Source organism: Ruditapes philippinarum, unplaced genomic scaffold (assembly GCF_026571515.1).
Source record: "Ruditapes philippinarum isolate M1 unplaced genomic scaffold, ASM2657151v2 ctg1792_1_1_1_1, whole genome shotgun sequence".
Classification (NCBI taxonomy): Eukaryota; Metazoa; Mollusca; class Bivalvia; order Venerida; family Veneridae; genus Ruditapes; species Ruditapes philippinarum.
The window spans coordinates 211,604-226,858 of record NW_026853759.1 but is presented as its reverse complement, the minus strand read 5'-3'; the positions used below and the strand labels follow the sequence as shown (position 1 = coordinate 226,858).

At 32.2% G+C, this 15,255-nt stretch overlaps 1 protein-coding gene across 1 annotated transcript in view; it reads right to left on the bottom strand.

The window, feature by feature from the left end:
* LOC132737753 (dynein axonemal heavy chain 6-like) overlaps positions 1-15,255 on the bottom strand; it is a 141,684-nt gene that overhangs the window by 125,299 nt on the left and 1,130 nt on the right. The window contains 7 exon segments of the mRNA XM_060725089.1: positions 1,492-1,851; positions 2,547-2,680; positions 4,099-4,271; positions 4,563-4,661; positions 5,193-5,336; positions 7,749-7,793; positions 8,146-8,313. Of these exon segments, the coding sequence (XP_060581072.1) occupies positions 1,492-1,851; positions 2,547-2,680; positions 4,099-4,271; positions 4,563-4,661; positions 5,193-5,336; positions 7,749-7,793; positions 8,146-8,283 (1,093 nt within the window). The 5' untranslated portion in view covers positions 8,284-8,313.

Genomic DNA, 15,255 nt, shown 5'->3' with positions numbered 1-15,255 from the left:
GTATAACTTGTTTCACAATCAAGTTAACAGATATATGTTTAAACCCCAGCCTGCCAGTGGCAACATACTCTATCCATGTCATCAGTGCAGGCAAAGCTCAGTCAGCACATGTATACTGACTCAACTGACTTGTCATGGTCTGCATTGCTGGCTATTCAGTCTGTACATATATTATTGTAATTTGAAATTTTCCATACAATTGGGAGATGTTTTTGTTCAGAATGAAAGATGGATAAATAAGTCCATTTAGGATGGTAAGGTTTAAGCTAGTGAACATGTCTGTTGACAAGGTAATTCAATTTTAAACTTCTTCTCTACATAAAAAAAGTAAGAAAAATTTGAAGAATAAAACAACATTTTTCAAAGAAAGGGTCAGACAAACTATTTTGGACTTGCAATAGTGCATTCATATATAACCAAAAAAATACAAAAACAACAAAAAATGGCACACTGAACACTTCAAACAATCAAGGTAAAATGCTAAGAAATGGATTGATCTCTGTCTACTTTTAAAACATGCAACAATACTCAATCAAGAATTCACTTCATCATATGAACAAAAAAGCTATAACATATAGTACAAATTCCACTGGGACTTGGAAATAAATGACACAATTAGATTTAGAGATTATTTAAAATGAAACATTACATAAAATAAAATAAAAATAATAATTCAATAGAAAATAATATTATTTATAAATACTCTGATAAAAACAATTAATAAATTGTTAAATAAAAATTTTAGTTCCTTTTTTTTCTACAAAATAAATCAAACACAAACTTATTCCAAGTCCCTGTGGATGGGAATATGTTATACTATGTCCATGATATAGAAATCAAATAAAACATTGTAATACAGTAAAAAGAAGATAGCTAACACAAAATACAAAACATTCACAGACAGATAAGAAACAATACATGCCTAAATAGAGATATTTTTCTGAAATAAAAGTTGAAAATCTTAAATAGAATTTATACCATACAAATAATTTAATGTTCTAATAATATTAATGTATACTTTCCATCATAATATTTGTTCTCAGTCTTAAAAGCAAGATTCCTAACTCATCTACCTTAATACTACATGTAATTTGGAATGTGAGTAAATATTTGACAGATTCTCTACTATTATGTACAAATTTAAGAGCATTGTATGTTGTAAATTTAGACCTAAAGAAAAAAGTCTTCATGTATGATAATGGTTTAATAGAATATCAATGAATTTCAAAATAATTCTATAACATACCTGTTTGTGTAAATAACAAGGTTTATTAATAATTTCATCTAGCATTATGAAGTAAAAAACAAACAAAAAACCACTACATATTTCAGTTTACCGGTAGTTTTGCAATACATCTACATCTTTTTTATCTTCTTTGCTTGACTATGGTTAGTTCCTCTGGATTACAAACTTTCTTTTAGCGGAACTTCCTGCTTCTAAAGCTAATATTTTAATTAATAAAATTATTTCCACAGAAAAAAATTCTTTACCTGTGTCATCATACATATTCTTTTTCAGATGTGTAAGAATCTTTGACAAGTCTTTCTTCATGCCAGACTTTGGCATTGATTGTTTGCTGGCTGAACCTGGCCTTGACCCATGCATTGATCCAGAAGTTGGCCTTGACCTTTGACCAGATGGAGGTCTGTCCCTCCGTTCTATAATTGGTATCTCACCAGTTACCCTCATTATATCATCCTCGGTCATCTTGGTAGTTTGACGAGTGTCAGCCTGTGAAATTGGGGGTAAGTCTGTGGACGGGGATATGGGTGGAGGTTTACTGAACGTCACCATTTTTTCTTCTGAAACTGATTCTTCTGCAGTGGGGGTTCTTTCTGTAGGCTCAAAATCTGAATCATCAAAACAAATATTTCATCACATAGATTGTAATAAAAAGGTTTAGCAGAGATAATTAGATTAACAGACTTTCATCTACATATATTATCAGTGCACAAATCTGTTAATGTATTTTTTTCATATTTTATTTGTAATAATTGGATTATTTGTTTGTTTGTTTGTTTGATTGGGTTTTACATCACACCAACACAGTATAGGTCATATGGCGACGTTCCAGCTTTACTGGTGGAGAAAGACCTCAAGTGCCCTTCTGTGAATTTTTTCAGGCACAAATGAGCACCTAAGTAGAACCACAGACGTTTCGTAAGCTAGCTTGATAGCTTCCTCACATGAAAGAATCCAAATACCCTGTCGAAATTTGAACCCACAGCTGTGAGGGGCAAGTGGTTTGAAGTCAACAACCTTAACCACGGACGCCACTTATAATTGGATTAAATGCAAGTTTTTCAAAAGCCTAGTATTGACAGTACATATATAAACAATTTTCACTATCAGCTATTACCAATTTCTTTCTTTGCATCATTAATTTCATCACTTGAGTTTGCAACAGAGGATGGATGGCTTTAGAAAAACATGCAACACTATTATCTTATGTCCATAGTCATAATACTCTCCTAACTAAGCAAACCTGGTATATATTTGAGACAGTGTTCCAGGAGCATTGTACATTAAAGTATGCATTATTTACCAGTTTGTATGACTGTATCAGCGTCAGGACCCATCAACTCTTCCAGCTCGGCAAATACATCATCTCTGTCATCGGACTGCTCTGACTCGGAGATCTCTGACCTTGGTGGCTCTACAGGCTTTGGTTTGTGTAACCTTGACAACAATACAAAATTTATATCATTTATCTTACTGGTAAATATATCATTTTAGGAAAATGGATGAAACACCTTTAATCCTCTTACCATGCTACATATCTTAAATGGACTTTTCTATCTTATAATCTAGACAAACCTATTCATCATTCTTACGGAAAATTTCAAAATATGTACTGACTGAAAAGAAAACATTGCAGACCATGATCAGACTGCAAGGATGCGCAAACAGATCTAGGTCTGTACTGGTTGCATGGGCAAAATATGTTGCTGTCAAAAGGCAAAAGATTAAAAAAGCTTTTGACAGCCGCAAAGCAGATACAAGAACACATACATTTTGTTAATATTTCATTATAAGTTTTTATAACAAGAGCTGTCAGAAGGACAGCGCGCTCGACTTTTTTAGTGCTTGCCTATAAAACAAAACTTTGACAGTTAAGGGCACACAAGACTTTAACTAGGAATTTCTAAGTACAAATCAAGAAACATTTTCACAGAGTTATCTTCTCTTGCTTACAGATAGGTCTCATGATGGCACATAAGAACTCCAACTTCCAAAGTAATATCTCAAATGGTTAGGTCAACAAGTGGACAAGAATGAAAATTTTAACTGAGTTTCTAAGTCAAAAAGGGCCATAATTCAAATAAAATCCTTAACAGAATTACCTTCTCCTGCCCATGTTTGGGACCATGATGGTAAACAAGTATTCCAACTTTCAATTTAATATCTCAACCAGTTTCAGTCAAAAAGTTGACTGGTACAAAAAACTTAACCAAGATTCTAAGTCGAATAAAAGGCCTTAATTTTAAAACAAATCCCTGACAGAGTTACCTTCTCTTGCGTACAGATGGGGGTAATGATGTGAAATAGCATTAAAAGTTTCAAAGCAATATCTCAAAGGGTTAAGGCAATAAGTGGATTTTACCCATATTCAATGTATTTTCTAAGTCAAAAAGGGGCATAATTCTGTCAAAAAACCTTGACAGAGTTATGTCCTCTTGTCTGTTGATGAAGGTCGTGATGGTAAACAAGTATGGTCAGTTTCAAAGCAATACCTCCAATGGTTTTGAAATAAAGTGAGGTGGTACAAAAAACTTAACCAAGCTCAATACACTTTCTAAGTCAAAAAAGGGCCATAATTCTGTCAAAAACCTTGACAGAGTTATGTACTCTTGTCTGTAGATGGAGGTTATGATGGTGAACAAGTATGGTAAGTTTCAAAGCCATACTTGTAATACTTCTGAAATAAAGTGGGGTGGTACGAAAAACTTAACCAAGGTGTGACGCCAACGCTAACGCCGACGCCGACGCCGGGGCGAGTAGGATAGCTCCCCTTTTCATAGAAAAGTCGAGCTAAAAACTTAAACAACATTCATTTAATGGTATAATTACACAAAATACAAATATATCATACTTACATTCCTACAGATAATTTTGGAGTATCATCAATATCTTTATTCTGTTTGGCCTTGATGATATTTTGCCGCCTTTGATAGTCTCGTTTAAACATGGTTGTACGGAAACTGTTTCCAGGAATGCTCTGTTCTCTACCAGAGGGTGGTCGAGGGACAAGACTATTTGGTGACTGTGGCTTAAAATAGAAACAAAAACATTAATATAATCAATCTACGGTAGGTATAATAAAAAGCAATATTCAACATAATTTATGTAAATGTTACAAGAAACTTAGGGAAAAAAACTTAAAAAATAAAAAAATATATAGAGGTTATTCAGTTAAATAAATATACCCTAATGCCAACACCAGCCTGACAGTATGACATTGACAGTATGACTGTGGATACATCACTTTTTATACCAAAAACATAACTGATTTTTTGATAATTGACTTTATATATAAAAAATATCCGATAGGTAGATTTACCTTTTCAATAGGGGGTAAATTAGCTGAACTAGCATTTTCTGCTCCAGTTCTGCCAATAGGTGGTGTTTTACGCATCAATGGATTTACCATTCTCAAAACCTAAAATAGTTCAAAACAGATTAAACATAGAGACAATACATGTATATACATGTATATCAATGATTGATAAGGTCATTGATGTTAAAATAATCTATACCAATATTCGTAGCATACATTTAATTAATTGCAATTTTCTTTGGTTTGTAAATGTAAGATTCATAAACAAAATGGAATGTACATTGATAAAATGTACATAAGTTCAATTATAAAATAATAAAGAAGCAATGGTAAACTACTTACAGTTTGTTAAAATAAATGGATATTCTTACTTATACATTGATAACAAGAAACAATCTCTGACAATATTTGCAAGCTGATATTGGGTAAGTTTTTTATCCTTGAATAGATGGAGCCTTTACACCATTATAAAGCAAGGCCAGTCTGGACATTCTTGCAATATAACAAAGGCTCATTATTACTGGATAACTAACTTAAATCAATAAAAATTCATCTTGAAAATTCAAAAAATTGAAATTTTAGTTCAAAAACAGAAGCTGTAATCTAGTTAGGAAATTCAGCATGGTATGATACCTGAGAGTTTGCAGGTCTATCCACCAATCTGGACATCAACATTTCTGCCTTACTCTTTGGGTCACCTTTACCTAGCTTGACCCTCATCTGTTCTACTGTTTTAGATCTCTCAACAGGCTGCTGTGTGCCAGCAAAATTCACTGCCTATATAAAGATTCATTAAACAAATGACTACTAGTTATTTGTTATAAACAAAATATTAAAATGTAATATATCTATCAAGGGAATAGAAAAGTTTGTGATTGAAAGAAACTTTTGTGGAGTTTCAGCTGGAAAGAAAAGTGATTTTTTCAATCAAAATACAATTCCTTTGACACACAAATACAAAATAAACGTTTACATTTCATGAAACATTAACGGAACAAAACACTGAAGAATGTATGAACTGACATACTTAAGTATTGTAAATTGTAGAGCTTTAAAAGTCACAATAAATGACTGCAAGTTTTAATCATTGTGTGATATCAAAACATCTGAACATAGAAAATGGTGTTTAATTACCAATGGTACACATTACTTATTTTCACAAGTTTGGTTCTTAAACACACATTCACTTTGACATATTAATTAGACAACACTGACATTTTACCACCAATTATACATGTAGAATGTTTTTTCTTCATACCAGTGACAATGAAGTTGATACATGTAAATTTTACCATGTTAGTCATATACTGTCATATACATTAATTAAATCATATGTATGCAGCTATATATTATATTAGATCATGCAGTTTCCATGCAGAATAATGAATTATAATTAGATTTTGTGTGATGTAAGTACTGGTAAAATGCTGTCATAAATTATAATAACTATTAATTTAAAGAATAACAAGGCTGTACTTCTCTCTAAAATATGCACACGTACAAAATTGCATTATTATGATTATTTGACAAAATATGTCATTTAAACATTTTCAGCATAAAGCAAACTAGCATAATATCAATACATTGTAGTTTTATTTCAGGCTTTAATGGTCGGATGTTTTGCCAAGATGACAAAAAACTTGAAAACAGTTCATAATTTTTTTTGCATGTTATATTTGCAGTCTGGGTACAACCTTGTTTAATATTAATACTAACATAGCTAGACACTATTTAAAAGGTAAATCTTTCATTTTTTTTTATATAAATATTTGCCTTTGTAAGTATTCATACTTAATACATACATCAAGATATAAAAATTTAACTTAACAAAGCAACATATCAGCTATTACTGACTGCATTTTACTTTTTGCTACATTCAGTTTCAGTAATTGCTAATTTTCTATAAATAGCAGGTAACAAAAATAAATGCAACAATCACTTTCTATTTCAAAATACAACCAATGTCTAGCCATGTTCTAATAAATTACTATATACATGTATTTAGATAGATTCACAATATTTCATCTTCTTTTCAGGGTAGTAAAAAAGTTTATTATAGCTGAATTTACATAAAAAAAGTCCCTAGCTGAGTGAACAAAGAAAATACTGTATGATATAATTGGATTATAACAGAATTATCTTAATATGTTACTTGTATAGTCCTACACTGGTCTGTGCAGAATGCAGGCTCATCTTACATAATCTACCAAAAGCCAAAACACAATAGGTCCCATATATCGAATTTCATGTAATCATATAAATTCTCATATTTTGAATATTTATTAACTGATGAAGATTATTGTTGATCGAAACTAGTAGACTTTAATAAATAATTTTAACCTATTAGGTGGTGACTTGTGATTTCTCTTAGTCCTCCGCTATCTTAAACAAGTTTTAACTGCATGCAATACATATTTTCACTTCTACTTAGATGTATAATTTCATAAATACTAGCAGACTATGATAATTGTGAATCTAACTAGATGTACATTTATAATGTTTTAAATATGGAATGATGCTATCAGATGTCATATAATACCAATATATCTATTATTAGGTACAATTATAATTAACAAATAGTAACTACCAGTAGTTAAATGTGTTTTATACAGGTATTGATTCATGCATTTAATTAATGACAGAAATATTTTAGATGATTCTAAACCATTCTCTTCCAGGAAATATCAATACAGTCATATACATGTATTTTTAAAACCTATTCATTACATTTTGCTAATGAAATAAGATTGGCCATAACTTAATATATTTGTACTTATAAAACAGATTCTCCACAACAGGCAATAAGCTATATGTATAAAAATGTCGAAAAATAATTAAAGAAAAAATAAGTATTCAGTGACCAGTATTCTAGAAAAATGTAATTTTGAAGATAAACAATAAGGCCTAGTTGCAATTAATAATATATTACTGCAGTTAATATTATACAATTAATTAAATATATTAATGTAATTGGTTTAATTAGACAGAAACAATTTATAAAGAAATTTAAGATGTTAGCTTATACATATTTGTATTCACGGAAGTGGCAGGTATCAATGTTACTCAGAAGTGTTAATTTAATGAAATGGCATTGACAGATGGCAAATAACCATTTGTGCCATAAATCTAATGTGTTAAATTGGGTATTTTCAAAGGTTTGGTTTAGAATTATCTAGCATGTATACATACCGGTGAATTGGCTGATTTTATACTTTCAATAAGATCCTCTTCTAACTGGTTTAACATTTAACATGACATATTAAATATGCAGAATCTACTCTATATTACATTGTATATGATGGTTGTATTTATGTACAAAGACAAAGGTAAATACTTTGCTTTTTTTTTTTAATTTCAACATTTTTAACATACATTGTATTAAAAAATAGCTGATAAAATTGTTAAATCATTTTTTTCATCAATATCAAAAATGTAAGACTTTTGAAAAATATACATAATTATATAATGTAACCTCAAAATATATATGTGGCATTAAATTCCAAAAAAGTGTTTGTAGCCTGTTATTGGGAGTGGAATGTAACCTCCGTGAATCATTACTTTGACCTTAATTAAACAAATTTCATACCTTTGTTGGATAAGGAGCTATGAAGGCTGAATCTTCAGGTACAAATAGGTCCGGCTCCCCAAGGTCCTGATTGAGAACTGTGGACTCTGAGTACTGTGACTGGCTGGCAAAACTTGCCTGTGATTCCCCACGAGACATAATTCTGTTCTAGCTTCCTTTATAATTATTCTACAAAATGAACATAAGAAGTAAAGTGTATGCTTTCTTTAACTGCTGACAACAATTATTAAAGCTAGCATTGTGGTATATTTGAAGCACGCCAGGAATCAGTACCAGCAGGTGACCTGCACTATAATTTATTGAAGCTGGCCTGGAAACAGTTTTTCCGGTTTCCATTCTCATTATGGTTCTCATTCACACTGAAATTCAGAAAACCTTGCTGATTACCATCAATATTAATATCAAGTTTTGCGAAAGTACATTCCCAAAATGCCAGACTCTTAGCACGTTCACAATCATTTTATAAAAACGATGGTAAAACAAACAAACAAAATTTACTAATTTAAGTATATGGAACAATTTGTGATAAATAACAGGCAAAATAAAAACCTTTATAACCCAACTTATTAAAAAATATAGAATAAACAGACATAGATGCTCAGAGTCAATATCAAATTCCAGTAGACTCCTATTTCATGATATCCATTTCCCGAAATTAAATTATTAATAAGGGGTAGTTCAATATATCAGACATTACAGGCTTGTTATAGTTTATGGGTCAAGCCTGATGTCTAATAGTAATTGCTCATAAATGCGTAGCATCATAAAAAATTCAAAAATGTCTATTGTTAAGCCTTTCAAGCTTTATTCAAAAGCTTATCTTCTTTTCTTTCAATTTCATGCTCAATCATTAACAAAAAATCTCAAACAATGTACTTATCAATTTAAAATCAAATATAAACATCAATCTATTTTTGTCTATTGGCCATACTGGTTATGTAAAGCGCTTTACAGATTGATTCCAAATTAAAGGGCTTTACAGATTGATTCCAAATTTTTGAACGGTGCATGGGCAATTATTTCGTTCAAAAATATTCCATTAGAAACTTCCGACTCATAAGCGCTTGCATTTGAATTAGCCAATCAGATTTCGTGCACTGTATGGCAGCCATTTGTTTATCGGCTGTATAAAGAATTAAATGAGAGGATTTAATTAGGATTTTTTGGATGTGACACTTTAATTATTTTGTTCAAAAGTATTTATTTTTTAGTTTTGTTCATAATAGGTCAAAATTATTGTTAATATACGCTGTCTAATTTTTTTTGTTCAGCCAGAATTTCTTGCGGAATGAGGTATGGGTTTTTGAGCAAATTCGGTATGACGTTGCTTTGCCCAGAAGCAAAAATATTCATAACGATGTCATATCTATAGGACTATATACCAGTTAAGTCAAAGGTCCGCGGGCCCGGGCTTTAGCTTGCCCAGCTATAGACTACACATGTATATTTCAAAGAAAATTAAATAAAAAACAATTAAAGAATATAGAATTCTATACCTATCAATGAAATTTTCAGTGTCAATTCTAGTTTGGTGCTGCCATTTTCAATGTAACTCAATGATAATTGGCGGGGTATTCCGATAATAAAAAGTTGCAACTTTTCGGATCAAAAGGAATGGTTGAGTATTCCAAGTGAAAACGGAAGCGGTGCATGAAATACTCCAAATGACACCTTTGAAAAATTAACGATTGTTTTAACCAACTTCCCCGTTCATAGGCTTTTCCTAATTTCACACTACTGAAATTTGATTTAAAGTGGTTATGTTTTCCAATCGTAGGTTTAAATAGATATCATATTAAACATGAAATGACCATTTTATTCAAACAAAAATAGTGTGTAGAAGTGTTGAGTGAATTATTTGCCTACAAGTGAGCAGACATATAAAACTTTTGCAGTTGGTGGGTTTAGTAAATTATACATAGCGTTTTATATATATGTATAATAGCAAGCTTGAAGGGCTGGCCCAAAGGGCCTGCTCACAAAGCAAGCTTTACAGTAACGCGAGTACCTGCTAGATAGCAGGGTTCTCACTAGGACTTTAAAAGATGGAGTCCATGGACTCCCAACCCTGAAAAAGTTGGAGTCCAAAAGCGCGTCGCAATTAATATGTTTATAGATTAGTCATTCAATGCTCACAATAGCATTGCTGATATTTTGAATCTTCAAGAGACTTTCAAAGTTTATAGTTATTCAAAAAAAACTCTGAACTACATAGTATAATTATTGTTTTGTTGTTAATATTTATTATGAAATTATTTCATTATAATGCATCAACACATGGAAATCATTTTTTTTTCCACATTTATACCAAATCAAATTTTATTCTGGTTAAATAAGTCCACTTTAAAGACAAAAAGTTTATAATTTGTAAAAAAAACGTAAATTTATATAGGCAGCGTTTAACGGAATGATTAGGAAAATCCTGTACAGCTTCACACAGTGTGTAAGAGATTCATCCGATCGACAATTATTTTAGCAAATATCTTCAAAAGGGGGCAAATTGAAGATCGATATTTAAAAATTTAATGTTGATTAAATAATAAAGGAACAATTCATTCACATGTTTGGATTGGAAACTATGAATTTTTGGAAAATTTTAGAATTTCTGGCGAACGTGAAATCGCCGATGTTCGGGATCAATTTTCGGATAGAATCTAAATATCAAAGAAAAGCGTATGTGTATTTTGGTTTGTTGTCTTGGCATTTCGGCACAATATCTTAAATTCTTAATACCGAATACTCTTAAAGAACGTTTTTGCAAGAATGAAACTAAAGCAAAATTGTGCCTAGAAGCATACCGAAAATATTCGACAATCATTCAAAATTACACTCATTTGTAATTTGAGAAAACAGTCTTTAAACTTGCAGCGTAAATAGTCGATAATTTTATCCTTTTGTCGGTAAAATTTGCTAATTTCCAATCAACTGTTGATCAAAGATATAAAATTATCACCTTGTGTTATATCTGGTAATTACATGTACAGCGCATGTATACATTAGTCTGATCACTATTGCGTGATAATGATCGGAAGCGTTATCGCTGATTGGCTAATCGCTTCACGGGTCGATGTGCATAGGACCGCCTACCTATAGACTGACACGCGCTGACATTTTGTGTATTTGTGGTTGTAAACAATCGGTAATGTTTATGCGTCCCCAGGCAAAATTAAGCGTACGTGGAATCCTTGCTCTGAAATATTTGCGTCCAGCTGTAATAAACGTGCGTACCAGGACGCCGAAATAAGCGTCCCCGAGAACCCTGGATGAGATGGTTTTGAAAACTTTCGTCAGAAGCACTAAACTGACACATCGCAACTTTAGCGAAATATAAGATAACAATAAATGCCAAAGAATTCTGATTGAAAATGGATGCGTAGACTGGTGTCCTGCACACTTTCATAGGAACTATAATAGGAAAGGGAACCAGAATAAAATGGAAGCGGTGAATAAAATACTGAATGACAGTTTTAAAACGGAAAATGTAAAATAAAACTGAACAATTATTTTAAACTATTTCATGGTAAAAGTAAATCGAGCTCGCTTTAAGGCTTTGCCTTTTTCATATTAAATTCTCCAAGAGAGCTCGCTTTGAGACTTTGCCATTTTTCATGTAAAGGTATTTCAGCAGTTCAGTTCGGTCTCACTAAAAAGCGTCCCGAAGAAATTTAGCGTCCCGAAGCGTCCTGAAGCGTCCCGAAGCATTATTGTTAATTTAAACAGCCAGAAGGGTTATATTTATTGTAAATGAGCTATATTATTATGTCCTGAGGTATTTATGGTAGAAAAAAATAATCTTAATTAACTTTTTTTCTATTTATATAAAAAAAACCTAACATACCTTTGACTCCAGTTCACTTGCTCAAAAACCACCGTATACCGACAAAGCGTCCGGAAGGTTTAACGTTTATCTAGACCAAAATTATTTTGAAATACTTCGTAATTTTAGTTAATGAAATAGTTATGTAAGTAAAAATAATAAGAAAAATGTTTTCCATACATAAAATTATCTTTATAGCGCCAGAAATCGTACGTCTATCCATGCATAGTTCAAGTCGCGTACTGACTAACATAGCATCCCGAAACGTATTCATGGTTTTTATTTTTATCTAAGCAAAATATAAATCGTAATTTAGTTCTTTTACGATATGTGTAAAGTGACATAAAGAAAGAATAAACATTTCATCCACAAATATTATTATACAGCGCGAAAACTGACGTTTCCGATGTTGTGCTAACAAAGCGTCCCGAAGAAATTTAGCGTCCGAAAGCGTCCCGAGGCCAATTTGTAATTTAAACAATCAAAAAGGTTATATTTATTCTAAATGATGTATATTATTATGTATTAAGGTATTTATGGTAGAAAAAATAATCTTACTTATCATTTTTTCTATTTATATAAAAAAACTAACATACCTTCGACTCCAGTTCACCTGCTCAAAAACCACCGTATACCGACAAAGCGTCCGGAAGGTTTAATGTTTATCTTAACCAAAATTATTTTGAAATACTTCGTAATTTTAGTTAATGAAATAGTAATGTAAGTAACAATAGCGAGAAAAATGTTTTCCATACATAAAATTATCTTTATAGCGCCCGAAATCGTACGTCTATCCACGCATGTTTCAAGTTGCCAGGGCTCCAGATAAGATGTTTATACGCGTAAATTACGCATGGAAATAACACATTTACGCATTCAAAACAAAATTTGAGCGTATGAAAACGCACACAAAATTCAGGTTACGCATTGAGCAACATTTCTTTCGCGTAAACGTAACCGAAAGTAAACTCGGTGATTATTCCCTGCGGTCCGGAGACCGCAGGGTATTGGTACGAGTTTTACTTTTGAGGCATGGAGGAGCACGTGACCAGTTTTCGGTACATGGAGGAGCATGTGATCTGTAAACCGTACACGATTGGTTAATTGACCTTTTCGATAACCTGGCTAAATACCGTTTGTCGTTACTTTACGGAATTACCTCTAAGGAATTAGTCAGAATTAAACCTAATTAAGAACAAAAACCTATTACGTGATATTTCTAATTTTCTATAATTATTTTACCGTTTAAGGTGGAAAAACTTGAATGATTTATTTGAAAATTATCATTGTTTCTTTAATATATGTATCTCAAATTTTACAAACAATAAAATATTCGTAGTGGCATCTGCCATAATAGATAGAATTATTTTCTGCGTAAACTTGTGTGTTTACTTTATTTTTTTTTTTTTTTTTTTTGCTTTTAATTATTCATAATATGGTAGGCCTATTTAATCATTTTCTTAAAAAGAAATAATTGTTTTATGTTCGACCTTCTCCGGTCATCAACGGTCACCAGTTTCGAAAGACCTTCTTCTATGTTGATCGATTATTGTCAACTATATTCCTGATATAAACGTTTATTTATTCCCCTCTGCCAAAACGGTGTTGAAAATAGTTAAATGGAATATCTTTATATCATGAAAAATGTTCCCCGCAGGAAACCATTTTACTTGTCTTATTTTTAATTTCGTCTGAACGCTTTGCAAGCGTCTACCGGTAACTTCCTGTTGTTCCGACCATCATCGGTTGTTATCGTATGTATAGTATGGTGGTGGAATTAACTTCGTATGAATGCTTTGCAACGTCTTACGGTAACTTCGGGAGTAGTTCCGACTATCATCGGATGTTATAGTATCGTATCGTAAGGTGGTGGAATTAACGCAATTTCATAAACATCTGGTACAATGTCGCTGTCAAAACGATTGACTCGTATTTTCAGCCGAAAAAAATCGGCGAAGGTTATAAATAATGAAATAATTAGCGCTGCCACGTATGAGCAACAGAAACATGCCTCAGGTTCAGATAAAACGTGCCGTTTGGAAATGCAAGATTATAAACCAAGGGAGTCCAAAAAGCAAAAGAAATAACTTTGACATATCTTGTATTACAAGTATGATAATGCAATAAAAATGGAAGCATAATAAATGTTTTACTCTTTTACATACATTTTAAGGAGTAAAAATGCTCCTGCCAAATTTCAGATTTCAAGTTTTACTCATTCACAAAAAAATCAATGAGTAAATACTCATTGCCCTAAATAATTATCTGGAGCCCTGAGTTGCTAACTGACTAACATAGCGTTTTACCACCTGAGCTATCACGATGTTAGAATTAAACTATATGAGCCGCGTCACGACAAAACCAACGTAATGCGTTTGCGACCAGCATGGATCCAGACCAGCCTGGGGCATGGATCCAGACCAGCCTGGGCATCCGCGCAGTCTGATCAGGATCCATGCTGTTCGCTTACAAACCCTATAACAAGTAGAGAATCTGATAGCGCACAGCATGTATGTGGATGCGTAGGCTGGTCTGGATCCATGCTGGTCGCAAACCCATTAAGTTGGCTTTGTCATGGCGCGGCTCATATATAGTTGTTGACACTTTCGTTTTCGGATAATATGCAGAATTACCCTTTTAATGGACTTTCCCATGTAACGTTAGTCTCATCAATGTACATACATACAACAATATACATAGAACACATATAACATGATTTAAAAAGTACATTGCCACTCATATATTGAGTTATAAGAGACTTTAGTAATAGTAACAATTCAGCGGGACGCGAAATTTCTACGGGGCGCTTTGTTAGCGCGACATCGGAACGTCAGTTTTCGTGCTGTATAATACTATTTTGTGGATGAAAAGTTTATTTCCTTCTTTATGTCACTTACACAAATCATAAAAGAACTTTATTAAGATTTATCTTTGCTTAGATAGATATAAAAACCATGAAGACGTTCGGGACGCTATTGTCATTTCGGGACGCTAAATTTCCTCGGCGCAACATGGGAAACGTCAGTTTTCGTGCTGTATAATAATAATATTTTGTGGATGAAAAGTTTATTTCCTTCTTTATGTCACTTACACAAATCATAAAAGAACTTTATTAAGATTTATCTTTTCTTAGATAGATATAAAAACCATGAAGACGTTCGGGACGCTATGTCAGTCGGATAGCGACTTGAAATATGCGTGGATAGACGTAAGGTTTCGGGCGTTATAAAGATAATTTTATGTATGGAAAACATTTTTCTCGCTATTGTTACTCACATAACTATTTCATTAAA